The sequence below is a fragment of the Helicoverpa armigera genome, chromosome 12 (assembly GCF_030705265.1).
Source record: "Helicoverpa armigera isolate CAAS_96S chromosome 12, ASM3070526v1, whole genome shotgun sequence".
Lineage (NCBI taxonomy): Eukaryota > Metazoa > Arthropoda > Insecta > Lepidoptera > Noctuidae > Helicoverpa > Helicoverpa armigera.
Window position 1 is genome coordinate 5,389,101 of NC_087131.1, and position 25,806 is coordinate 5,414,906.

Consider the following 25,806-nt stretch of genomic DNA (forward strand, 5'->3'; position numbering starts at 1 on the left):
CTAGTTAAACATTTTAATGAACAGGAAGTCCAAAATATTTTTATGTTGAATCTGACCAATCCATTTAAGAATAATAACTAAAGTCTTCATTATCAACCGAAGGAATTGACTTCCTTCTTGCTTGATTCATAAGTTGCTTGTATTCAAGACAAGTCACGCTCTGTAACGGACTTATTTTGTGAAAATTCAAATCTTGTCAAAGACATTGAAATTCTATAGAGTTATGTCAATTTCGGGTTAGTTTTTGGTGCTTCAGTTGGTAGTCGCCAATTTTTTTCGGATTTTCAAAGCTAAAACTTTAAATAATTTACTATTGCTTGTAGTAAAATGTTAATCTAGTAATACAATAAGTTTACTTTTATCATCTACGCGGTACAATAATTCTAACTAATATCTAGGCTTAAAACCTAATTTTTCAAGATCGCTTATTTGTGGTTCACTGTGCTGTGTTTATCCCTCATGCTGTGATATTTCAGCGTTATTTTAGTTCTACAATGGACATCGACGTTAGTAAAGAAAACATTCAACCACTGAGAGGTGGTAGAAACCTTGTGCAGTTGGGTACAGCGTTGCAAGCCCAGTCGGATGTTGAAGCCCAGAGACAGCTGCAATTGCAAAAAGAGTAAAGTTTTTCTGAACTTATTTTTAAACTTACACCTAGCTCTCACATTTTAAGCATTGATAAATAAATTGACATGTTTTCTATCCAAAATTTCTTCATTTTGAAATCACAATAATTTTGTAGTTCCACACGTATTTTGTGGTGTTATTTCGTTATGGTGCAAGCATCTTGGCGGATTTGTATGTTTTTATCATAAGTAACCGATATTTTATCAATCATATCGACAGGGAACATGAAGCAGCTATCAGACTCTATCAAGGAACTGATCCATTGGATCCATGGTTCAACTACATCCAATGGGTTGAACAGTGCTATCCTAAACATGGACATGAAGGGCATATTGACAAGTTAATAAAAGACTGCCTACAGTTGTTTGAAAATGAAAGGAAATATTATCAAGATAGAAGATTTGTTAAGTTGTGGATAAAATATGTGAGTGAAAAGTCCCCATCTTACTGCTTCCCTAAAGTATTTCTGCTCTGAAGTTTGGTAATCTCAAGGGTATTATATCTATGCAAAAAAAATATTACATTATGTACTAATTCAATAAAAAACTGCTAAAAATGACAATGATGAAATCTACCATTGTGTCATCAAAATGGCAGGTTATTAGAACAAAATTGCCATTGCAGGCTAATCTGATTAGCAATTAATTAAATTGAATGTAATTGTCAAAACAATTGCTTCTTATAAACATTGATATTATTTTAAACTTTAGTATTGTTTCTGAAATTATGATTGATACAGTTTCATGATTCTTATGTCATACTGTTTTGAAAGGAAACTCTATGTTGCTTTACACATGTTACTTTTGTAGGTTGATTGTCTTTCTAACCCTTTGGAGATATACCAAAGGCTGTATAACACTGGTATTGGAGTAGAATGCTCAGAGTTCTACCGTGCCTGGGCATGCTACTGTGAGGAGTCCGGAGACTATAAGAAAGCTAACCAGGTGTACATGCTGGGTCTGCAGGCTAAGGCTCAACCTTTGGATGAATTGGAACAGGCGCATATGTAAGTCTTATGGCTAAGTTATGTAATTTCTCAATAGTATATCTGACTTGCTTCATTGTACTATAAGTCTTTAATATAGATCATCAAGAATAGATTTAGGTTGAACTATTGAATTCAAGTATAATTTTCTGTTAAAATAATCTTAACTTTTTTTAGGATTCAGTATGCATTTTCAAAATATACCGAAGTAGATCATAGCAACAATGTTCCAACATTTTAATGTATTTCAAATCACTAGCTGATTGATTTTGTTTGAGATTTAAACTAAACAAGAAAAGCCTTAAGAAATAATAAAATATTGAGATATCTAATCAATTTTACCAGCATGCTTTGGAAATTTACTGTGGTTTATAATTTTGGCAATCAGCCAGATTTATAAGATGAATTCAATGTTTCTTTTAAACATCTTAGCTTCAATAAAAATGTGGTAACTGAGCCTTGAATTTGGATAATTATGAATTTACTTCCGCATTATGTTAAGTAACAGGAAGACAGGTCAGGTAGGAAGGTATGGAAGAAGACTTGCTGCACCAACCCCATTATTAGGTATTAGTGGGTAACGGTAGGAGTGATGCGGGCTACATACATACACTCAGCGGCACGGAATCTGGCCCAAGCACATTTGGGTCTTATAACCATTATTTAAATGAAAAATCAGAATTTTTATTTTAAAATTGTTTAATTTACTCATTTTCCAAAAGAAAATGACTAACAGACAACAGAATTGTGAGAATTTTCATTAAGTTTCATTGAGTTAGAAAACAGAGTCCTTTACCGCAATAATCACCAAAAACTTTTAAATTCAACATTTTTAACAAAACAGAAAGTTATCGAATTTTAGTAATGGATGTTTCTTCCTCTTGATCTGATGACTGCCTGCATACGATCTGGCATGCTCTGGATCGTGTTTTTTATCTCCACCTGAGAGATCTCCTCCCAGGCAGCTACCAGCGCAGTTTTCAGTTCACTGAAAGTCCGTGGTGAGTTACGACTTGCTTGGACCTGTCTTTTAAGCATGTTCCAGACATGTTCTACAGGATTCATGGCTGGGTTTCTTGCAGGCCAGTCCAATTTTTGAATACCGACCTCGAACAAGTAATCGGTTACTCAAAGAACTGTGTGAGGTTGAGCATTGTCCTGCATTATACGAAATTCTTCACTTCCTATGAATCCCTGACAGGGTAAAACATGATTTGAAGGATCTCTTCAATATACCGCACTGTTGTCAGACGACTTTCGACAGCCAATAATTCAGTACGGGCTTCTAAACTTCTGCCTCGGCAAACCAAGATGGACCCACCATGAAAACCAACTGTTTGCTTGGTAGTGGTGGGAAGAAACCATTCTCAGCGCTTTCCCCATTCACGTTCACGGCCGTCTGGAGCTCTTAAGACGACTCTGCATTCATCGGTCCATAAAATTTTACTCCATTAGTCATGCGTCCAATTTGCATGTTCTCTTGCATACCTAAGTCTGGCTACGCGATGGTGCGGGAGAAGTTCCGGGCCTCGAGTTGGTCTTCGAGCACGCAGATCCCGTTCCTCTATCCTTCTTCTTATTGTGCACTTATGGACGTTGACTTCTCTTGCTGTTTGCAAAGGCTGGCGTATCTCTAACGCAGTGAGAAACCCATTTTTCATTATTGCACGTACGATAAATCGGTCGTCGTGCGCCGACGAACACCTTACACCCCACTTTCTGGTCTTCTTGTGTAAAGGCCAGTCTGGTCATGCATTTTCTATGCATATCTTTCACTTGTACGCGGTGCACTTAAAGTTTCAACCATCTTCCACTGCGTACGCCCTTGACGTCTTAGCAACTCTACTTGAGCAACTTGAGCTGCTGTAAGGGTAATTTTCAGATCAAATTGTGAAAAAAAGAGAAACAAAAAGCGATCATAATCATTATTTTTTTTGGAACGTTCTTAGTACTTCGGCAATTTCTATCTGAATTTAAACTTAACTTTCTGCTTTGTGTTCCAACAACGGAATCTGTTTCTAGTGTTATAAAAGTTAGACAGACACACATTTTTCTGTATTTAAATTAACAAATACGAAAGGACTGACAATATGTCATATGAAATTAGAAGTTAAAACAGCTATCTGGGCTGATATCTACTTGTGTTTGTTTGGGCCAAATTCCGTGCCGCTGAGTGTATATGTATTTGTACTCAGAATTTACTTGACTGAGACAACAAATTTAAGAGAACTGTAAACAACAGAACTTCTTAACAATAGTCACTCTTCAAAACATTGCTTCCAGGAACTTCCAACTATTCTTTGCGCAAAGAATGTTACACGATGACTCTCCAACGAAAAGGAAGGCAGCGTCAGCTTTGGCTGAGACTAGAATGGCTCTCACGTCCTTGAAGTCGTTCAAACGTCGTAACATCGCCAACGTGCCGATACAGAGGGTTGGGGAGAGTGTTAGGAGTTCAGTTCCTGGAGTGGTGAGGCAGCAGGCTGGCAACTATGATAACAGGCTGCCTAACTCCAATGTCATGGTCAATGTGTATGAGGTATGTTCATCTCTGCGTTCTTGAAACACCAAAGCTAGTTTGATGGTCTTGAAAACAGAATTTTTACCTGCTATATGAAAAAAAGTAGCCACATTAAGAAAATTACATGAAATGTGTTTAATTTTTCGTATCATTATGTAGGATGCTCCATCAACATCACAAGCTACTATTCCTATTGCTGAGGACCCAGGTCCAGCATCTTTAGTTCAGGCATGCAGTAATGTTGAAAATCAGAAAGAAGTTGGGATGTGGACTAATCCAAAAACTAAAATGGTACATTCTAATGTTGTACCACATCAACCTCTGCCATTTACACGTAAGTATAATTTACATCATTGAATTACTAATTGGGGACTTTGTAAATAAAGATGTAATTCTATTGTTTGTTATTCAACAGCATATGAAGATGAGGATGATGTCTTAAGGCTTCCAGCAAATCACATGCCTTATTGTGTGGATGACTTATCATTTACTGTGCCTCTATGTGTACCTGATCCCCCAGATTCAACGAAAATTCCTTGTTATAATAAGTCACAGGTAAGAATTTACATACACACAGTGTAAATCAACTAATTCTACAGAATATGCTAATTGTAACACATTATTGTGCTTTCCAGGTGTATGTGAATGAACAAGAATACAGTTTAGAAGAAATAAGATCTAGAAAATATAATTTAGAGATAAAAGTGAAGACTGAAAAAACTGAAGTTACTGAAGTTCCACAGAAATATGAAAATATTAATGAGACACTTGCCCAGTGCAGTGCTCTAGAAACATTAGCTAACTGTGCCCTGGACACAGAACAAGATCATTTAGGACAACTGATGCCTTTGACTATGCCTACATTACAAAACATCACAAAAGTAACTAACATGCATTCACCTGGTGAACCTAAAGTGTTAGTTAACTTAGATTCTAAGGAATTCAGTGAGTTGACTGCTGCTAAGAAAGTTGATGAAAATTACAAACCAAGTTCAAGTATGTCTGACAAGGAAAATGACATGCTTACTTCAAGTAACAACTATGGGAATGAAAATGCTGTACCAAATTATGGCAAAAACAACTTGATGGAGGAATTCAACAGAAGCTTGATGGGTAACCTTTTAGGTGATTCTGTAACAGTAAACACCAAAGAGGCCAGATGGGAACTAAGAAACCTCTTTAATGACAATGGTAATAAGTATTTACATCAGATTTTTTTTTGCAAGTTACTTTAAATTATTATGTTACTTACATTTTAATATTTTTCAGAACCATCAATAGTCCAGCCTGTTGTACAACAATTTGAAGTTCCTAATTTTGACATTCACGAGGATAGGTCAATTACAATGGCTATCAATACTAAGAAGAAGCAGGAACTAACTGAAATGAACGTGGTGCCTCAAGATAAAGAAAATGCTTCTAAATTCCAAGCACCTGCACCTGCTGTGCAGCAAACTGTAAGTTTCACTTTTTTTAGGAATCATATTATAAGAAAGTAATAAAATATATTTATCATTTATCATAATGATGTTTACAGGTTAATAAAACTGCATACTATGAAGAGCCCTCCTGTACACAAGTTTTTAATTTCAATATAAAGGATGCTAGTACACCAAACATGTCTCAGTTCAAGAAACCAACCTCCTGCATTGATCAGTCGACTAAATTCCCATCTATGCCTAAATTTTGTATGGATGAGAGTGCCATAGAACATCAGGAAGCTGGCCTTACCAAGAGGGACGAAAGTTCTAGACAACATGCAACTGATCAACATGCTACAGTAGCTAATCAAGGAGATGGACTCTCAGTAATCATGGAAGCTACAAGGGAATATAATAGGTATGTGCCATCCATCAAGGTATTTAAAACGATTTATGGAGTCAGTAAAAAATGAATAATCCTTTTAAATATTTCAGTAAATCGGGCTCTAGTTCTTCTGGACAATCAACAAGAACCAACTTCACTGCCTACACAACTAACTATGACTCTATGTACAACAATAATGATCCATCACAACAGCCCACAACATCAAAAAGGAGTTCTATATCTTCTCAGCCTAGGCAGCTTAATGGACAGTTTGCCAGGATCCATCCTCAAAAGCGAGAAATGCCGGAAAATAAAGTTGCTGCGCCGTCAACTTCAGCTTACCCTTCGCATGATCATCAATACCAGAAGCCTATGCCGCCGAATTACAACGGCTACTCTCCTCAGCAAAGGTCGATGCATGCACACTACCAGCAGCAAAATTATAGTTACCAACAAAACTATTCTAATAACCAGATGATGAATCAACAGCAACAGCAGGGCTATGTGAGTCCTAGTTCTAATGCTTACCACAGTCCCCAGCACACAGGCATGCAAAGTCCTCATGCCATGGGGTCAAATGTTGCTCCTGGCTTTCAAAGTCCTACCTACTCCAACCAAGTTGGTTACCATAGTCCAGGTCATGCAATGATGAGCCCTCAACAAAATTTCGCAAGCCGTCAGGATTATCATTATCCTAGTCAAACTGATAGGCAGCATATTTATGTCAATCAGCATCAACAACAGCAGCAGCATCAGCAACACCAACAACAGCAACAGCATCAGCAACAACAACACCAACAACAGCATCAACAACACCAGCAGCAGCAGCAACACCAGCAGCAGCAGCAGCAGCAACAGCACCAACAGCAGCAGCAACAGCACCAACAGCAGCAACAACAGCTTCAACAGCAGCAACAACAAGCAGCTGTTTTTCAAAGTCCTCCACATCAGACTCAGTATCAAAATGCTCAGTACTATCAGCGACCTAGCCCTGCAGCGGCACCAGCTAACCAAGGTTACAACCAGCAGGGCTACCATATGCATAATCAGTACAATAATGCTAATATGTACCCCAACCATTCAAGTAACCAAAGTTATAATACTATGCAAAGTCAATACAGACAGCATCCTAAGCAAATGGTTGAAAATTCACCCGCTGGGTATGGAGCTACTAACAACCAGTCGTTCCAAATATATCAGAGTCCCCAAGCAGCACAAAGCAACTACCGCAGTCCCGCGGCGCACGCTACTAACGTGCCAGAGCAGTCTTCAGAGATGCACTTGATGCCGGACAATGCTGCAGGAGGAGATCACAATGTATCAAACAAAAATAATACTGGATCTAAAAATCAACAAACACATAAAAGCCCTACATCTGCACTCAGAAATGTGAGACATGACCAACCAAATCCAGTAAAAATTGGTCAGAAATCACCAGATATTGGTTTTTCAAACCAGTACCTCAATTTCATTTCTAACAGAAATGAACCAAAAGATAATGCTAATACGCCTAAATTCTCAAACAGTCCAAGCATTTCTCAAAAAATGCATAAAAACTTGTATGTGTCCAGTCCAGAGCAGGCACAAATACCTCCTTCCTCTGGTATGTCTGACTCAGACAGTAAGGATGGCATGACAGCACAAACAGGAACACCTATTCAATCTGCTAAGGTTTCACAAGCTGTTGACAAACAAAAAGATATTTCCAAGAGGCAGTTGGACTTTGAGCACAGAGTTGAATTCCAATCTGAAGATAGCAGAGACTCTGTAAGCAAAGACAGTAGAATTTCGGGAGTGTACTCTAGACATTCTGATGGGTATGGAATGGATGTGGACAGTGAAAATTCCATGGAGTGTGCTGCATTTAAATCTACTAATTCTATATCCTTAGTAGAGACCAGTGACATACCTAGGCCAGCTGATATTGAATTTCCTGCATTAATTGATCCATTCAGTAAAAAACTACTGAATTCTCTGCTAGAATATGTTAAATTTCCAAATAAGACGCATGCTGATGGATATGTCGAGGTCAGAACCATTCCCAAAGTGCAATTGGCAACTGTTGTTAGTGTCGGACACAGCAAATTATCCATTGACAAGCAGCTCGGTAAAGGAAATTACGGCGCAGTTTTTCTGTGCCTCGATTTACATTCTAATAAGTCTGTAGCAGTGAAATACCAAAAGCCGAGCCGACCTTGGGAGTTCTACATTTGCCAGGAAATAAAAGCAAGAATAAAAGACCCATTCATGGTAATGTTTTATTGTTATTTAAAATCACGAAAGAATATTGAAATAAAATTTTACTAATAACATTTTCCATTCCAGCTTCCAGGATACATGGACATAACAACTGCCTTCTTAGGAGATAATGCCAGCTTATTTGTGTCGGAATATTCGAAATATGGATCTCTGTTAGATGTCGCTAATAAAATCAGAGCTGCTACTTCTAAATGTATAAATGAATTTATCGTAATCCTACTAACATCGGAGATGTTGTCGATAATTCACTACTTACATAAAGCTCAGATCATACATGCTGACATTAAGCCTGACAACTTTTTGCTGATGAAGATGTAAGTATACCATACCAATTTATGAAAATACTAACAGGCCTTCTCTATCCCATATATGTGCCAAACATTTTAGTTGCATTATAAAATTGTATCTTACCCCTATATTATTGCAGACCTACACAGGAATGGAGAACCCCATCTTTGCAACTGATTGATCTTGGCTGTGCAATAGACATGTCCCTGTTTCCTGAAGGGACTACATTTAGAGAAGTAAGTATTCAGGACAAAAAATTGTAAAATTTATAATTTTATTTAAAAGAAAAATCTTTATAAAACATTTTTTTTTTAATTAAGCATTTTTAAAACATTTTTTTTCTGTTTTAGTTGATTGCAACAGAGGGTTTCACATGTACTGAGATGAGGGAAAGAAAACCTTGGACTTATCAAACTGATCTTTACTGCCTGGCGGGTACAATACACGTCATTTTAATGGGCAGTTATATGAAAGTAGCTAATCGGTTAGGACAATGGAATATAGACAAGAAACTTCCAAGGTGAGTTAATTGGTTTTCTTGTGTTATAAAACTAACTCAATTTTGCCGTATCGCGTGCAGTTTACACATTACTTTAAATCTACTAATATTATGAAGAGTTTTTTTTGTTTGTTTGTAATGGATAAACTCAAAAACTACTAGACATATTTCGAAAATTCTTTCACTGTTGAAAAGCTACACTCTTTCCGAAGTACATAGGCTATATTTTATCCTGGTAAGGGCAGGATGCGGGTGAAACCGAGAGAAAACGGCTTTTGAAATAATTGAAAGTTTTCATATATGTAGTTTTGTTAATTGATATTTAAATTTGTTTTTAGGTACATGAAGGTTGGTTTATGGGACAAGATATTTACAACACTACTAAACGTTCCGGATTGTAACAATTTGCCTGATTTAATGGAACTGAAAAATGAAGTTGACAGTGTATTGAATGAAATCGACAATCTTGGCTCTCAGCTCCGTAACTTTGCTAATGTGCTTAAATCTAGGTAAATTACGTAAACAATCCAGATTGTATGTATTTATTGCATTTAGTTATATGGCGATTGTAAAAACTAGATACCTAAATATGTATTATTATAGTGATACAAAATATATCAAAGTTCGATGAACTTTTTGAATCTTTTGCCAGGTTGAACTTTGCTCTTCTCAAAAAGCAATAAGTATTAAAAATACCAGAATCTTATAACTTAGTTATAACATGCCTTGTTGTGTTTAGTTAAAATGTGATATTGTGATTTTTAGGTTTTTGTTTTTGTAACGAAATTGGCTTAGATTAACTTTTAGCTTAACTAATGTTAGGTTTCATTTATTTTTATAAAACCCATAAGACTTGCACATTTCACATTTCTTGTTTGAATTGTAACAAAGATAATAAATAATTACCTGGTTGATTTCTTGTTTTATTTCATTGTCAGCAAATGGTTTACCTACCTTATTTGCCGAGTTACTATTTGAAGTATAAGGGTCAATTCCCACTAAAAGAGCAGCGGCCGTAAGAGTACCGACAGTAAGAGCGCGGCGCGGTGCGGCGCGGCCCGCCGCGCTCGCGCTCAATCACTTGCATTTACGGCCGCTGCTCTGTCAACGGGGATTGACCCTATCATTAACCGATTGAGTACGGATGGCGGCGCAGCGGAGGCAAGGGTATTTGTGTGTATGGCGTGTAGCACAAGACAGGAGCCAAAATGTTTACCTTTCTTATCATCTGCCTAGCTTTTTCTGTATAACTTAAAAAGTCGAAATGGCACTAAAGCGATTTGTCACATAGGTTGCGATACCACTATTAGCTGGCTGCTGCTGGTTTCTATCTATTTAATAGGTCACCGATAGCAGATGGCAAAGTTAGGATCTCATTACCGTTTGTTGGAAATGCACACCTTAGGCGATTATCACACTGCCCCGCATGATGCAGCGTAGTGCGTGGATGCGTTTTTTTCCGTTGCTTGTAAATATCTCCGTTTGTATGGAAAACACGCATAGTCCAACACACTGAAAATGCATCCACGCGCGTTCATGCGGATCACGCACATACATGCGGAGAAACACGCACACCCGCGCGTAGGTGCGGGGCGAAACGCAAGGTATGGCACACTGATCCCGCAGTAACGCGCGCGTTAATTTGAATGGGCGTGACGTGTATATTTGAAAATGGAACACGATGAGAGCCGCTGTGCGTGAATTTACAAAACGCACCTACGCGCGTGAGTGCGTGAAAAACCCGCACGATGATGCAGATCCGCACTCCCGCAAGAACGCGCGTAGGTGCGTCGACACGCAAGATGCAGCGTGATGCGGGGCAGTGTGAAGATCACCTAAATATCTTCGTTTGTATGGAAAACACGCATAGTCCAACACACTGAAAATGCATACACGCGCGTTCATGCGGATCACGCACATACATGCGGAGAAACAAGCACCCCCGCGCGTAGGTGCGGGGCGAGACGCATGGTATGGCACACTCATCCCGCAGTGCCGCGCGTGACGTGTATATTTGAAAATGGAACTCGATGAGAGCCGCCGTGCGTGAATCTACTAAACGCACCTACGCGCGTGAGTGCGCGAAAAACCCGCACGCATCCATTTAGTTCCATTTTCCCGAGTTCCATTTTCAAATATACACGTCACGCCCATTCAAAATCACGCGCGTCACTGCGGGATCAGTGTGCCATACCTTGCGTCTCGCCCCGCACCTACGCGCGGGGGTGCGTTTTTCTCCGCATGTATGTGCGTGATCCGCATGAACGCGCGTGGATGCATTTTCAGTGTGTTGGACTATGCGTGTTTTCCATACAAACGGAGATATTTACAAGCAACGGAAAAAAACGCATCCACGCACTACGCTGCATCATGCGGGGCAGTGTGATAATCGCCTTAGGAGTTACTTAATTTATGAACACTGAACATTATGTAGCTAATATTTTTTTAAGAACAAGTGAAAGCTGGAGGAAAACCTTAATGTTACTTCTTGGATGGCAGGTTGCGCTCAAGAGGAGCCATGAAAGTAGCTAGGGCTTAGTGCCCCAAAAGTGCCACAGAATCAAAATATTTGTCTAAAAATAAAGCATAATCATTTTTCTTTCTTTCTAACATAGACTACTGTTTTTCTATGGGTTTGAGAAAAGAAATGTATTCAAAATGCGCTCCAGTCTTGAATACGGTAGAAAACACTTATGGTGGATGAATAATAAATATAGGTTTGAATAACATGTATTTATTGAGTGTTAACAATGTTATACTTATAAAACAAATTGTCAACAAAGATTATTTTGATGCTTTCTCTAGCCTTTGTTTCTTTCTTTCTTGATACTCTTGAACATTGTCGAACTTTCTTTTGTACAACACTTTGATGGACTCTAATTGACTTTCTTCAGTTTCTGAGTCAATGTTTTTATTTTCAAACATTTTTATTCTGTTTTTTTCTTTGACAGAAACTTTTCCATCACTCTCTTCTAATTCATATACAATGATGCTGCTCTCCGTGTCATCATAAACAAAAAGTGAGTTATTGTGAAGTTTCATTGCACTTGGAAACCGTGGCAATTTTAATTTCTCTTCTAACTTGTGACTACATTGATTGTCAACCATATTTACAGAGTAAATAAGAACTGAATTATATGTGTGCACAGTTGCAGCCAATATACTCATATTGTCATTAAGCTTAGACGCAGTGTAATGCACGATTGGCAAGGTATTTACTTCAATACCACCTTCATCCATTACATTAATAAAGTTCTGCCTCAATTGATCATCATTTACATCATTTGATGTATCCATTGTGTGAATCAATCTGCCTTCATTGAAGTCCCAGATTTTTATAGTACCATCTCCTGAGGAACTTGTCAAGAATTTGTCATTGTGTGGCAGAAATTCTATGTGATTCACAAATTCTTTGTGGCCTAAGCAATATGTTTGGATGTTATATGTATTGGGGTAGCAAGATACTCTGACTTTTTCGTCTCTATCACATGATATGATAGATTTTGTATCATTTGATTGGATAACATCCAATAACAAACTCAAGTGGCCCAGAAGTTTAGTTCCAGAATTCTCCTTTTTTATGTCGTAAATCAGCACATCACCACTTTTGTCAGCCAATAATATGTGCGTATTATCTACTGTGAACCTTATTCTGCTAGCACTTCTGGGTACAATAAACGTTTGCTCACGTTCAAGTTGAAGCAAATCATATACAATTAGTTGCTTTGACGTAGCTGTTACAAGTGCTAAGTGGCTGGAATCACTAGAAATTGAAATATCGGATATATAATCCTTCTCGGACTGCTTGGGCGTCAGTGGAATGTCAATAGTTTTATGGGTTGAGTAGTCATAAAAATCCACATGAAGTTCTTTAGCTACTGCAATGTATTTATCCGTTACTACTAAATGAGACATTCTTGCACTAAGTATTCTATTTATATTATTGCACGTTATATGTATGATTTAAATATTTAACACTATACTTAATTAAATACAAGGCACAGATTTTAATAAAATTTAAAGTTTTAACTTTATAACTAGGCTTTTTGCTTTGCACTCGCAGGTTATTTTTTTTTGAAGTTTCAATTTATGTCAATGTCAGTTTTTTTTTTAACTTGGCACCGGCATTGTTATCACTGGAATGACATTATTAAAGATTGTGGTGTAAAAGGTAAACCATGAAAATAAATATTATTTTATTTCTTCGTTGTTATTTCCATGGATAAAGAATATTTGTTACAATTGATTGTTGAATTTTGATAAAATATATGATGGACATATTTCTGCATACATTATTCCGTTTTCCATTACGCAGCATTCGCCCCAGCTGGGGGTAGATCTCCCTGCCTGCCTCCAGCTGGAGTGATTAATTGAATGCATTCTCAATGGCCGCCGCGCCCGTTGTCCAGCTGTTCGTTAAGTTATACCGAAACAAATAATTTCTGTATCTCTCGCTATTTCTTCGCATTTTTTTAAGACGATGCACTTGAAGTCAATGTCATTAAAACGTGGAACATAATGTCACTGTCAGGTTGATAATGTCATAGAAAATCAAAACCAAAACCAATACGTATTTTTATTAAAATTGCAGATTGTTGATTAAAATTTTACTTTCTGGAGTTAACTTAAAACATCGTATCTATCAGATTTTATAAAGGGTAGGTCATGGCTGCTATGATAAGCTCTTGGAATCCAGAGAAGAAGCACAGCGACGTGGAAAGGTAAGTCATCCTGGTTAACTTAAATATTCATGGTTTTGAGTGCAAAACTCTTTTAAACTCCATGTAAATCAATGATGAGTATTTGCATTGTGAAAGTAACAGGCTGAATGCAACGCAGGGTTACTCATTATTCTAACAATAGTCTTGTCAATTTACAGATGGATATGTATTTACCCTGCATACTTGAATAGCAAGAAGACGCTAGCTCAGGGCCGTAAGCTATCCAAATCATACTGTGTGGAGAATCCTACTCATCAGGAGATTAGAGATGTTTTGGTGGCAGCTGGCTTGAGAGTGGGGGTTGAGAACAAGCTGTATCCTAGGGAACCCAGTAAGGTAACTGCTAAACTTTGTATTGAAAATTTTAGCACAAAACTGCAGCGATTTTGTCATATCTTTATGATGATTTAAGTTATGGTCAATGAGGGTTTTCTAAAATGGCGTCCACGAGGTGGCAGCACCGAGTCGTCAGGTCCAGGTGACTGTCAAAGTGCTTATCTTTACTATGAATAGTGAACGATTTTAGTGTTTTTTTATTTTATAATTAAAGCACTGCATTATTGTTTTACTATTGCGGTTGAGTAAATAAAAACAACTAAATCATATTGTGTTAACAAATTTTTCTACAAGCTTTTCCTTAGTACCAGTGACTTTTGCACCCTCTCTCTTAGCTCAATTTTTAGTTCGGAAACCTTATTCTGACCGTAGTCCATAATAAAGTCAATAACACTTCCAATATAACAGAATTTCAATAAACAATAAGTTCGGACCCTACAATTCCATACTATTTGACAGCTGTTTGGAACAGACGCATACGTGGCGCCACCCTGTGGCAGAAAAAATTGAGAAGACCCTCATTATATGAATATTATTGCGATTAAATATAAAAATTGCAATGGTTTTGACTGAATCTGGAACATAAAAGAAATAAGTCTTTTAAACAAACTTATTATATCTATTTTTATTTTTTACCACACAGGAAATATTATACAGAGGTAGGATCAGAGTACAGTTAAAAAATGATGATGGAACTCCTGTCAAACCAGACCTTCCAACACGTGAGGCTGTCATGAAGCATATCGGTGAATCAATACCTAAACTGAAGACAAGACAAAACAGGTAATCTATTTATTTATTCTGTGATTTACTTTTACTATGTATAAACTTACTTTAGTATCCTTTTTGGTTCTTCTACAAACGTCTTTGCCTTCCTTATTTTTTCTCTCTTCTACTCAGTTAATAAAATAAAACATTACTAATTTCTATATAGGAGTAATGATTTTTTTGGTTTATGCTTTTGTTAGCTTACCAATTTTAATTAAGAAAACATTAACCTGTTGACCAGATATGCATTGCTGAGGCACAATTGATTTTCTATTGTTTTATATGGAAATAGCTATTCATTAACCAGTATGAACCTCTATTTTCTTAATTTGAATCACTTTCTATTCTTTATTTTCAGACCTGCTGATCAACCTCAACAAGCAGCCCAAACAAGCAAGAGCAAGGGGAAAAAAGGACGCCGTTAATTTTATTTGTTTATTACAAAAGTAATTATTTGTACAAAATACTTATCTATTTCTAATATACTACACAAAAACACAAAATACAGAGTTTTAGTAAAATACTAACACTGAAAACCTTCACTAAGAACGGACACGAATTGATTTTTCTGAGAATTTGTTTTCACCATTTTTATGTCTTGCTATACTGTACCCATCAAAGATCATTACAACTGGGGTTTTTTTCTGAACTGTTGTTATATTAGCTGCCAACCTATTAATTTCATTACCAAGAACATTCTGATTTTCTTTGGCCACCAGGCTACCTTTGTTAGTGATTGGTTGATCAATAATTAGGACACTTTTGTTGCTTTCTGATATATCTTTTAACGTCATTAATTCAGTACTATCATCAGCTTTTTGATCATTGGCAAATAAGCTTGTGTCATCAATAATTTGCTTATTACTCGTGTCAGTGAGCGTCATATCGTCAAACGTTGTGGACTTATATCCTACAGTTATTGTTTCCTGTTCTGGACCAGCTTTTTGATTTTTGCCAACCATGCTATCTTCGTCTGTGATTTCTTCATAAACGCGGTTTACATTTACGCCATTGTCTTCTATATTATTTTCTAACGAAATCACATCGTTACCTTGTCGCATTTTTTGATGTCTCATTTTAGCTGAGCCACTTCCGTTTGTGTTTGACTGATAACTGACTCTATCATTTAAGACATTGGGGTCATCTACGATATCTACCAATTTATTATTTTCATTTCGTTGATGGATATTATGATCGTTTTTGGTAACTGTGGCATTGCCATCTCGTTTAAAATCGGCGTGAGGTTTTCTGAATATTCCTGCTGAATTATCTTCTATCGTTATTGCTTCATTGCTTTCAAGATCTTTTTGATTACCGTTGATAACTGTGCTACTTTCATCATTGGTACTTTGTAAACCGGCTTCAACAGTTATGACTTTAGTGTTGTCTTCCGACTTATTTACTAGCGTCACTGCATCATTTTCGTGATCATCCCTTTGATCTTTTTTGGCAACTTTACTGTCTGCGTCTTTGAGTCGTTTAAAGGAAGGCTTCCTGAATATACCTGCTGAGTTATCTACTTGTTTCATTGTTTCATCTCTTTGACGAACTTTTTGATCTTCTTTGGTAACTGTGCTACCTCCGTCAGTGATTCGTTGATAACTGGCGTCAATGTATGTGACATCGCTGTCGCCTTCTTCACGTATTTCTTTGGGCTTAAAATGCTCTGTGATGTGGTCGTTATTTTCGGATGCAAATCCTCGTAATCTTCGAACAGATTTTTGTAAAATTCTTGGGCTCTTTGTTTCGTTTCTTCTATTTTTGAATTGATTTTCTCCAAGGGAGTCATTGACGCTTGCGTTTTTTGTTTTATCTTCGGAAACAGTTCCGATTCCTCTCTGAAATAATCCGGTATTATTTCCATGTCCCGAGGGTCTTGGGTGTCGAAAGCTTCCTGTACTGCTTCGTGTATCACTGTAGGTATTTTTTTCATCATCTTCTGTGCTGGATACATTTTCTCTGACTCCGGCAGCATGTTCATGATCTCCATAATGCCGGGTGATATTTCTTTCAATGTCCCCGTGAAGTGAGGCGCCGCTTCTCTTACTGACTCCATTATCGACTCTCCGATTGCTAAAGGTATTTCTTGTAAGTAATAAGGGTATGTTCTTATGCTGTCTGAAAGTACCGAAGTTACGAGTGGCAGTAAAATTGGCTGTCTTGGAGGCAGCCTCGGCAGTGGTGGCAATCTTGGGAGAAGGCGAGGTCTCAGTGGCGAAAGGCGTGGAAACAGTAATTGTCTTTTCTTGCGACTTGGTTTCAAGACTTCCATAATCGGATTCACTTGTAAGTTTGATGGGGACGTTGAAAGTCTCCTCTGAATAAAATCGATTTCGCTTAAATTTCTTTGTTTTGCGTTCGTAGGACTCGCTCTCGTCTGAATTAAGAAGATTATCAAACAACATGCTAAGACTTTTGAGAAGTGGAATATATTTTTGTTTGAGACTCTCATTTCCACTAATTTCGCGTTTTGCTGATTGGTTTTTACGTTTATATCTTGACTTTTGTAACAGATTTAACTTTCTAGGTCTTAATGGACTTTTTATCAGAAATGTCTTCCTGTATTTTAGTGGCGATAATGTATGTCCTCTTATGGCTGAATGATCTGGAGAATGATAAAAAAAGCACTGTTACTTACTGTAAGAAATAAATAAAAAACAATTCAATCAAGTAAGTACGTACCTAGTGATAGACCTGATTTAAGGAAATCTTTAATCCTCGAGGTAGACTTCAAGCGTTTTATAAGCGGCAGACGTTTTCCAATGCCTTCTGAAAAATATATAAAAGAAAAAGTTAAAGTTAGGCACGCATAAGTAGATACGTATTGAGTATTTTTCGTTTATCTTAAAAGGCGTAAAATCTAATTCATATTATTCCTTTATAGAATCGAACCCGTAAATTAAAGAGAAGACTCTACAGAGAGAGAACAGTATATTTATGTTGCAGAACACAACAGTGTTAGTTTAATTAACAATACATCTTAAATATTAAGGATTGTGCTTGATGAATGAGCGATGATTGATGTCGACCGGCGCTAGGATAAGACTAGGTGCTAAAACCACTTAGAAACTAAGTGTATACTATATAGTGACGAATACTTCTTGGATAGGTATACATACTTAAAATACAATGTGCACCTACCTATCTGTTACATGTTAAAAATCGGAATTAAAACGTCTGATAACGATGCAGCTAAACATTCCACAGAATGCAAACAGTTGCAAAAATTAGACTCAAGAGTTACTAGGTTTGTTCAAACCAAGCTCAATTTATAGGTAGATACTATTAGGTATTTAAGTACCTAAAATCAGAAGTTTCAGACCTAGGACAAACGACTGACGTCATTTCTAGAATCTTCGAGAGACCCAATTCGCTATGATATTTTGGTTTGCTGTCAAAGGCATTTTTAAATATAACCAATACAATTTTCACCAACCTGTTATAGGCGGAAGTGTTGTCTCGAAGGCTTCCTTTTGATTTGATTCTGCGGTGATCACTTCATTCAACGAAATCGTTTTTGCTTCCAGATCTGAAGAAAATATGAATTTTATGATAAAAATATTACTCTTACTTAATTAAAGTTGCCAACGGTTTTCAGAAATATGTCACACGTACATTTAATTAACACACAGTTAAAGAGAACATAGTAAAGCCATCTTCGGATTTCCATTTTCTGTCATTTTTATCTCGTTTGATCAAACGACTTCGTTGATTACGTACATTTTTACGATGCACTCATATTTATAAACTTCTCTAATAAATGCTGAAGCAGCAACGAGTTTTATGTTATGAGCACGTTTCCATTGTTAACTCTGCCGTCAGGTTAAGGTATGAATGTTTTACGTGATTTAATGGTAATTATTTATACTTGCCAAAGTTGTGATGAGCCCAAAAAATAGGCGCCTACTCAGATTACCAACTGTACCTACCTATTAATTAAAAATTGTAATCATTAAAAAAATAGAGGATTAATTATGTACCTACACTTATTTAATAATACGTAGTTACCTATATATACAAATAGTATAAGAGTATCTAGGTACATAAGTAAGTATTTAACGTTCTTTGTCTTGAAAAGAAAACTCAATTTCCACCTGTTTTACAAGTAACCTGTAAGAAAATAAACGGAACGAAAGAAATCTTCGCAACATATTCCGATATTATCGGAGTATAAAGGGAATAGTGAATACCCTGAGTCATTATGAATGTACTAAGACGTGTCTTCCGCTTTCATACGGAATTTCTTTCTCGGATCACGTACATATACATTGTATGTAATATTATAACTACTGTAACAAAATGTTAGGTATCTAAACGACAATGTTATTCTTGTATTGCTATTTATGTTACTGCAGTATTTATTCGTTGTATTAATATCCTTGTGATATAAGAAAGAATGTGTAACGGTATATATAAGGGTAAACTATGTTGTAACGTATCTCTGGTGTGTAGATATTTGAGCTCCATTATTTTTTATAAAAGAAAACCAGGATTGGTTACTAAACAACACTATCCGTAATATAATAATATCTCTTCGTGATGTCGTAGCTAAAAATATGAAAAATGTACTTATTCCAAAGTCTATTGTATTTTAGAACAGAATAGCCCTTGGATTGTGCAATTCATAGTAATATTAATTGATTAATTTATCATGCCTGAGCTACCAAAGAAAATGGTATTAGGTAGGTGGAATTTTAGTAATAATTCTTTTCAAAGCGGCCTAAATAGCAACATCCATCTTCTTCCCACACATGTAAGTGTCTGATCTTTTTTAAAAAGCGATACTACTGTTATTTGCAGGTTGGGTGATAAATTATCACATAAAATTGTAGATAATGGCTCTTTTATATCAAATGTTTCGATAAATAATAAAATAAGGGCAGTAAAACAAAGGAGTAGCTGCAGGGTTGGGCCATCGTTAAAATATTACGATCGTCCAATATCGCCGGATGAAATCTTTAATCGTATAGATCCAAGTTTTACGTGGAAGTAAAGTGGGCTCTAGCGGCCGGAACAAAATAGTTAGATAAGTCCAACAACTTATAGCCGAGTAAATCATATTCCCTAACGCCATAAAACTAATCGAGCTTATAATTTTTCAACGACCCTATAATTCGGCACTTCACATTACTTTTATTTTGCCCAATGGAGACATTAATAGAAAAATGTGGTGCGAAATTCTGATATTGGGACGAAAAATATGAATTGATAGAATATGTAGATAGAGTATGATAAAAGATGGTATAAGATAAATACAAATTGTTTTCATACTAAAGTATTTTATTATAAACGTGAGCAGATGCTAGTAATTACTACGTAATTAAATACGAAAGTGATGGAGGAATTTATCACATGTTATATAAATTGTTTGTAACTATAAAAGCATTTGATTAAATATTGAATTTTTAAACATCCTTATTTCTCAGGCCTAAGTAGAGCTATCTTAAAGGAGGCTTTACTCAGTAGGATCTATAGCGTTCCATCACAAATTTCTTTATTTGAGTTTGTGAGGCGAAGAACGTACGACTCCCTTCAACCCAATTTATAATATAAATGGGGTTTATGATATGAATTTATATAATAAATGGGGTTGAAAAAGGATGTATTCTCTCAAGATGAGTGATGTCAGTTATTTTAAAGTGATTCTGTAACGTGAGTGTCAGATAAGAGAATATTTATTAGGTGGTAAAGCTATACTAAGTTTGCATGCAAGCATGTGAAGGTGTCTATAGACATGAACAGATGAGGATTCAGTTTTCAAAAACGGTCACATCTGTCTACAAATTATAGACGGAGTTTTTGTGAAGGATAAGGTAAGTTGTTGGTGTTTTGCTTGTTAGATTTTGTTGTACTTATGAAAGTTTTCAGACTAGGTTACCTACTTACTTTCAAAAAACACTTTTATGTAAAACTAGTTTTATATTACGCTCCATTACCTTTACAAATCAGAAGTGTGATAGACACTATTTTGAGAAACTAAAAACCTATGTAAAATACTAAACTAGATACCTAAGTTAACTTCATACTGGTTCCATAATTATAAGTTTTTAAAATCATATTTTAAACTGTATTACCGATGCTTTTCACGTTTATATTGCAGTAGACATTTTACCCTGCGGTTGATAAAACGTTCGTTTTATTTGTACCCAAATCCGAAGGCCGGTCGCGGCTCGAACGCTAGTGGTCGGTTACTTCCTCAATTTACGAGCGTACATAGCCCGGAGTTAGTATCGTTGCCGTCACGCTTCGTATATTGTGCATTTATATTTCAGCCAATAAACATTACTTACTGTTTGTTAGAATACTCCCCGATACTCTACCTACTTTTTATTCGTGTCCTTAACATTCAGGATTTTCACTTTTGCGCCGATCTTTTTACACACAAACCTAATAAAAATATTGAGTTTGAAGAAGACATTTAAAACATAAATATGTCAGACATATAAACAGGGAAAACACTTTCGTTAAATATCTAAGAGCTCAAAATTCGTTTCTCGTAAGTATAAAACAATTTCCTCAGAGCTTGGTTCCTGTTAAACATTATCACAGTATTCTTTTTTCTCGGCTATTTCGGTATGATGTTGCAGGGAGAACAGCGAAATTCGCAATTTGAACGAAGTATATCGAGTGCAGTGTATCTAAACAGGCTGAAACGCCTCCCAGAGAGTCTTACCACTGTAGCGATAAACGGATTTGGGAGGGTTGGCATTATTCCGACGTAATAGAGTGATACTTCTTTAGGACCATTCAGGAAACTGATGACACTATTTGGTTTAGCCATAAAAAGTTATGATATCATATTTGCGGTATCAAAATATTACGAACAAATAATGCTTTCACTGCTAGCCTCTCGCCTTTGATAATAATTTGTTTCTTTTATAGTTTCTTGGAAATAAATAATTTAGCTGACACATTTATAACTTACTTTTATTCATACGCTTCGTGCTTATGTAATAAATATGTAAGCAAGCGGCACGAAATGTCCAATATGTGTTGTTTACTTGGGTTTTCTAACGTCAGCAATTTATTTCTACGAAGGCGTGACTGGATATCGATGTACTTGATAATTTTGCAGACCGTTTATTTATTACTATGGGAATGCAATTAGACATGTTTGATCTAACTGAGTTTACTGTGAAGTGTCCGTACTGTGGTATAGGTATCGCCCTCCTAGTCAGTTTAAAACAAAGCAATGGAACTGGCAATAGGGAGCTGGCATATTGCCTCAGTTCCAAGTTTTACTGCCGCTATCTCAGGGTTTATGCCTTATAAAATCTGGTGGCGCGACCACGCAGAATCGCCGCAAGCTAAAAGTATGACTGGCGAAGAGATATTATCGCAATTGGTGGGTAGTATTGTTCAATGGAGAACTGCTTCTGTTTTAGGACTACTTTGTTTGCCACTCTTTAAGCCGTTGTAGAGTTTATGATTGAGTTTATAGAGTTACATGAAAACTTGGAACCGTTAAAGTTTCTAAACTAAATTTTGCATACTTTTATTTTATACCCGTGTGAGGTACGCTACGCTACACCACCCACAACATGGGATTGAAGACCGCTCGCGCCGAACGCGTTATATTTACGTTAGTGCTATCTCGCTCGCGCGCGCATCTGTCTCGTTTCTTTTAGGTACTCACAGAGTCTTATCAGAGCGTTCTTATTGGACAATCGCGCGACGCTCTCGCCTGAGCGTTAGCACTACTTCGGCCCCTGTAATTTTACACTTAAGCTCGTTCTGTATTTGCAAAATATACTTTATACTTTACACCATCATCGCTGTTTCATTTGAACACTACCTGCATTGCTGCTACATTTTGGTGACCCCGAGAGAAAAATGATGGAACACAAGCAAGAAGTCAGTGAGCCTACAGACCTCGCTGTCATCTCCGTGCAGTCGCGTCTCCTTCCCTTCTGGCGTGAATATCCTCGCATGTGGTTCATTCAGTTTGAAGCCGTCGTCGAGCCGCAGAAAACCAGTGACGAAAACAAATATCGTTACGTCCTGGGTCAACTACAACCGACCGACCTTCAACATGTCACAGACATCGTGATCAAGCCGCCAGAAACTAAGAAGTACGAGGCCATCAAACAACGCCTTCTCTCCGTGTACGAGCAGTCCGAGGTGAAAAACTTCAAGAACCTCATCAGCGGATTGGAGCTTGGCAACCAAAAACCGTCTCAGTTGCTACGACGTATGCGCGAACTCGGCGGCAACATGATCACCGAAGATGGCATCAAGATTGAGTGGATGAACCACCTTCCGGCGCAAATTCGAGTTGTGCTGTCTGTGAACACAGATTCATCACTCGATATGCTCGCGGCAATGGCAGACAAAATGATGGAGTATTCCGAGTCGGGCAACATCGCAGCCGTCTCTTCATCACAACCAGATTCTGCGGCAGTCAACCAGCAAATCATGTCCGCGCAAATACAAGTGCTTTCTAAACAACTTGAGAATCTGACGCTCGAGATCTCCGAACTTCGTAGCCGTGGAAGACCAAACCATCGCCGTCATCAGCGTTCCCGCTCAAGGTCAAAGTCTACTGCAAGGCATCAACACGATCCTAATCGAGTATGCTACTATCACTACCGATTTGGAGATCAAGCGAGACGCTGCGTGTCACCGTGCGCTAGGCGAAATCAAAAGAAGTCGGAAAACTAGAAGAGGCACCGACCGTGGCGGACGTCGGTGTAACTACGGCAAGTAACCGCCTATGTGTCTTCGATCGCAACACGAATCACCGTTTCCTCGTTGACACCGGTGCGGATATCTCCGTCCTAGCCGCCACCCCGATACACAAGAAGAAATGTTCGCCAACTTCATACAAATTATACGCCGCGAACAGTTCACCAATCAATACCTACGGCGAGAAAGAACTACAAATCGACCTAGGCCTCAGAAGACGATTTCGCTGGTCATTTGTAGTCGCAGATGTCAAAACATCAATACTCGGAGCTGACTTCCTTCGCCACTTCAAACTCCTCGTCGACTTGCATCAAAAGAAGCTAATCGACAAGGTGACACAACTCTCGATAAACGCCGTAGAAACCTCGTCGATGCAACAAGCCGTTTACGTACTTAGCAACAAGCAAACATATCAAGACATACTCAAGCAGTATCCAGATCTACTGCGACCTATGTCCTTGAAAACGCCCGCTAAACACAACGTCGTGCATCACATCGAGACTACGGGACAACCTGTCTTCGCCCGTGCTCGCCCCCTTCCGCCCGACAAATACAAAGCGGCTAAGGACGAATTTGAGCGCATGATGGAAATGGGCATATGTCAACCTTCCAAGAGCCCATGGGCCAGCCCACTTCATGTGGTTAAGAAGAAAGATGGCAGTCTACGAGTGTGCGGCGACTACAGGCGTCTAAATTCAGTCACGCTACCCGATAAATACCCGATTCCGCGCATACAAGACTTCACCTATCAACTACACAATAAGAAGATCTTTTCAAAACTCGACATGAAAATGGCCTACTACAAAATACCAATAAACAAAGAAGACGCACAGAAAACGGCAATCATCACACCCTTCGGGTTATTTGAATTCACCTGCATGCCGTTTGGCCTACGTAACGCTAGTCAAACTTTCCAACGATTCATGCACGAGGTACTGCGCGGCATCGAAGGCTGTTTCTCATACATCGACGATATCTTGTTGTATTCAGACAACGAACAAGAACACAAGGAATTACTGCATCGAGTTCTTGACCGCCTGAACCAATACGGCGTATCACTCAACGTAAACAAATGTGAATTTGCACAGACAAAAATCAACTTTCTCGGCTATGAAGTAACAGCGGACGGCATAAAACCAACTGAAGAACGGATAAAAGTCATATCCAGTTATCCTCAACCTAAAACTATCATCGAGCTTCGTCGTTTCCTGGGCATGCTAAACTTCTACAGAGATTGTTTACCAAATCAAGCCGACATGCAAAGTGAACTCAACAAATATCTGCACAATGGGAAAAAAAATGACAAAACGCCTATCACGTGGACGCCGGCCGCCGAACAAGCATTTCAAAAATGCCGCCAAAGCATACTGGAATGTGCAACACTATCGCACCCTATCGCCGGCACCCCACTCTGCATCATGACGGACGCTTCTGACCACGGCATTGGAGCGGTGCTACAACAACGTGACAACGCAGCCTGGAAACCGCTAGCATTCTTTTCCAAATCATTGAGTGCTACGCAATCTCGATACAGCACGTATGATCGCGAACTACTAGCGATCTACGCGGCTGTGAAACATTTCCGAAGACTCATCGAGGGCTGTGACGTCACTGTCTACACTGATCACAAACCGCTGTCTTATGCGCTTTCAAGGCCGCAAAGTAGCAGCGACACTCAGCGACGTGAGCGACAACTCCACTTTATCAGTCAATTCGTCAAGAACATCGTATACGTAAAGGGAGAAGAAAACGCAGTCGCTGACGCCTTGTCTCGTATTGACGAAATACAATGCCCGTCAAACATCGACTACGACAAGTTATCACGTGATCAAGATCAAGACGACGAACTGAAACAACTGAAGCTGCAGCCGAATTTGAAATTCATCTCAGTTACTTTGCCTGGCACGCAACGACCAATCACGTGCGAGATGTCAACATCCACGCTTCGCCCATACTTACCACCGGCACATCGTTTTGCTGCATTCAAAGCGCAACATGATCTCTGCCACTCTGGTATCAAGGCGACTAGGAAGCAAGTAACATCGAAATTCTTCTGGTCATCTATGAATAAAGATGTAACAACGTGGACAAGAAACTGCATCGGCTGTCAGCGAGCAAAAGTACATCGTCACGTCGTCACACCGCTAGGAAGTTTCCCGCCATCTCAACGCTTCGAACACATACATATCGATATAGTCGGCCCACTTCGACTATCTTACGATTATCGATATTGTGTTACTATCATGGACAGATTCACAAAGTGGCCAGAAGCTGTACCAGTGCGCGAAATAACAGCTGAGATCGTCGC

The 25,806-nt window shown here is 38.0% G+C and overlaps 4 protein-coding genes across 5 annotated transcripts; 2 read left to right on the plus strand and 2 right to left on the minus strand.

Moving 5' to 3' along the window:
• Positions 1-219: 219 nt before the first annotated feature.
• LOC110373812 (myb-like protein P) lies at positions 220-9,902 on the plus strand. Of its 2 annotated transcripts, XM_021331189.3 has the most exons (15): positions 220-372; positions 477-622; positions 850-1,054; positions 1,440-1,636; positions 3,899-4,154; positions 4,296-4,470; positions 4,552-4,691; positions 4,772-5,327; positions 5,406-5,593; positions 5,674-5,975; positions 6,053-8,192; positions 8,268-8,515; positions 8,629-8,725; positions 8,840-9,009; positions 9,327-9,902. In XM_021331189.3, exons 2-15 carry the CDS (start codon positions 495-497, stop codon positions 9,499-9,501), a joined length of 4,977 nt encoding a protein of 1,658 aa, XP_021186864.3. In that variant the 5' UTR covers positions 220-372; positions 477-494; the 3' UTR covers positions 9,502-9,902. The 2 variants fall into 2 exon arrangements, with proteins under 2 accessions (XP_021186864.3, XP_021186873.3); XM_021331198.3 differs by having other exon boundaries at positions 227-622; positions 6,068-8,192.
• Positions 9,903-11,706: 1,804 nt separating this feature from the next.
• On the minus strand, positions 11,707-13,087 carry LOC110374232 (tRNA (guanine-N(7)-)-methyltransferase non-catalytic subunit wuho). The gene has a single exon (XM_021331859.3). It carries the CDS (start codon positions 12,901-12,903, stop codon positions 11,773-11,775), a length of 1,131 nt encoding a protein of 376 aa, XP_021187534.3. The 5' UTR covers positions 12,904-13,087; the 3' UTR covers positions 11,707-11,772.
• Positions 13,088-13,514: 427 nt separating this feature from the next.
• LOC110374240 (signal recognition particle 19 kDa protein) lies at positions 13,515-15,316 on the plus strand. The gene is made up of 4 exons (XM_021331870.3): positions 13,515-13,709; positions 13,868-14,045; positions 14,689-14,828; positions 15,172-15,316. Exons 1-4 carry the CDS (start codon positions 13,654-13,656, stop codon positions 15,236-15,238), a joined length of 441 nt encoding a protein of 146 aa, XP_021187545.3. The 5' UTR covers positions 13,515-13,653; the 3' UTR covers positions 15,239-15,316.
• A 39-nt stretch (positions 15,317-15,355) lies between these two features.
• LOC110374224 (uncharacterized) lies at positions 15,356-18,731 on the minus strand. Its single transcript, XM_021331848.3, has 4 exons — positions 18,429-18,731; positions 18,250-18,342; positions 17,496-17,582; positions 15,356-17,418 (listed from the first exon to the last, which is right to left on the minus strand). The coding sequence occupies exons 1-4, from the start codon at positions 18,481-18,483 to the stop codon at positions 15,356-15,358; spliced, it is 2,298 nt and encodes a 765-aa protein (XP_021187523.3). The 5' UTR covers positions 18,484-18,731.
• Positions 18,732-25,806: the final 7,075 nt, after the last annotated feature.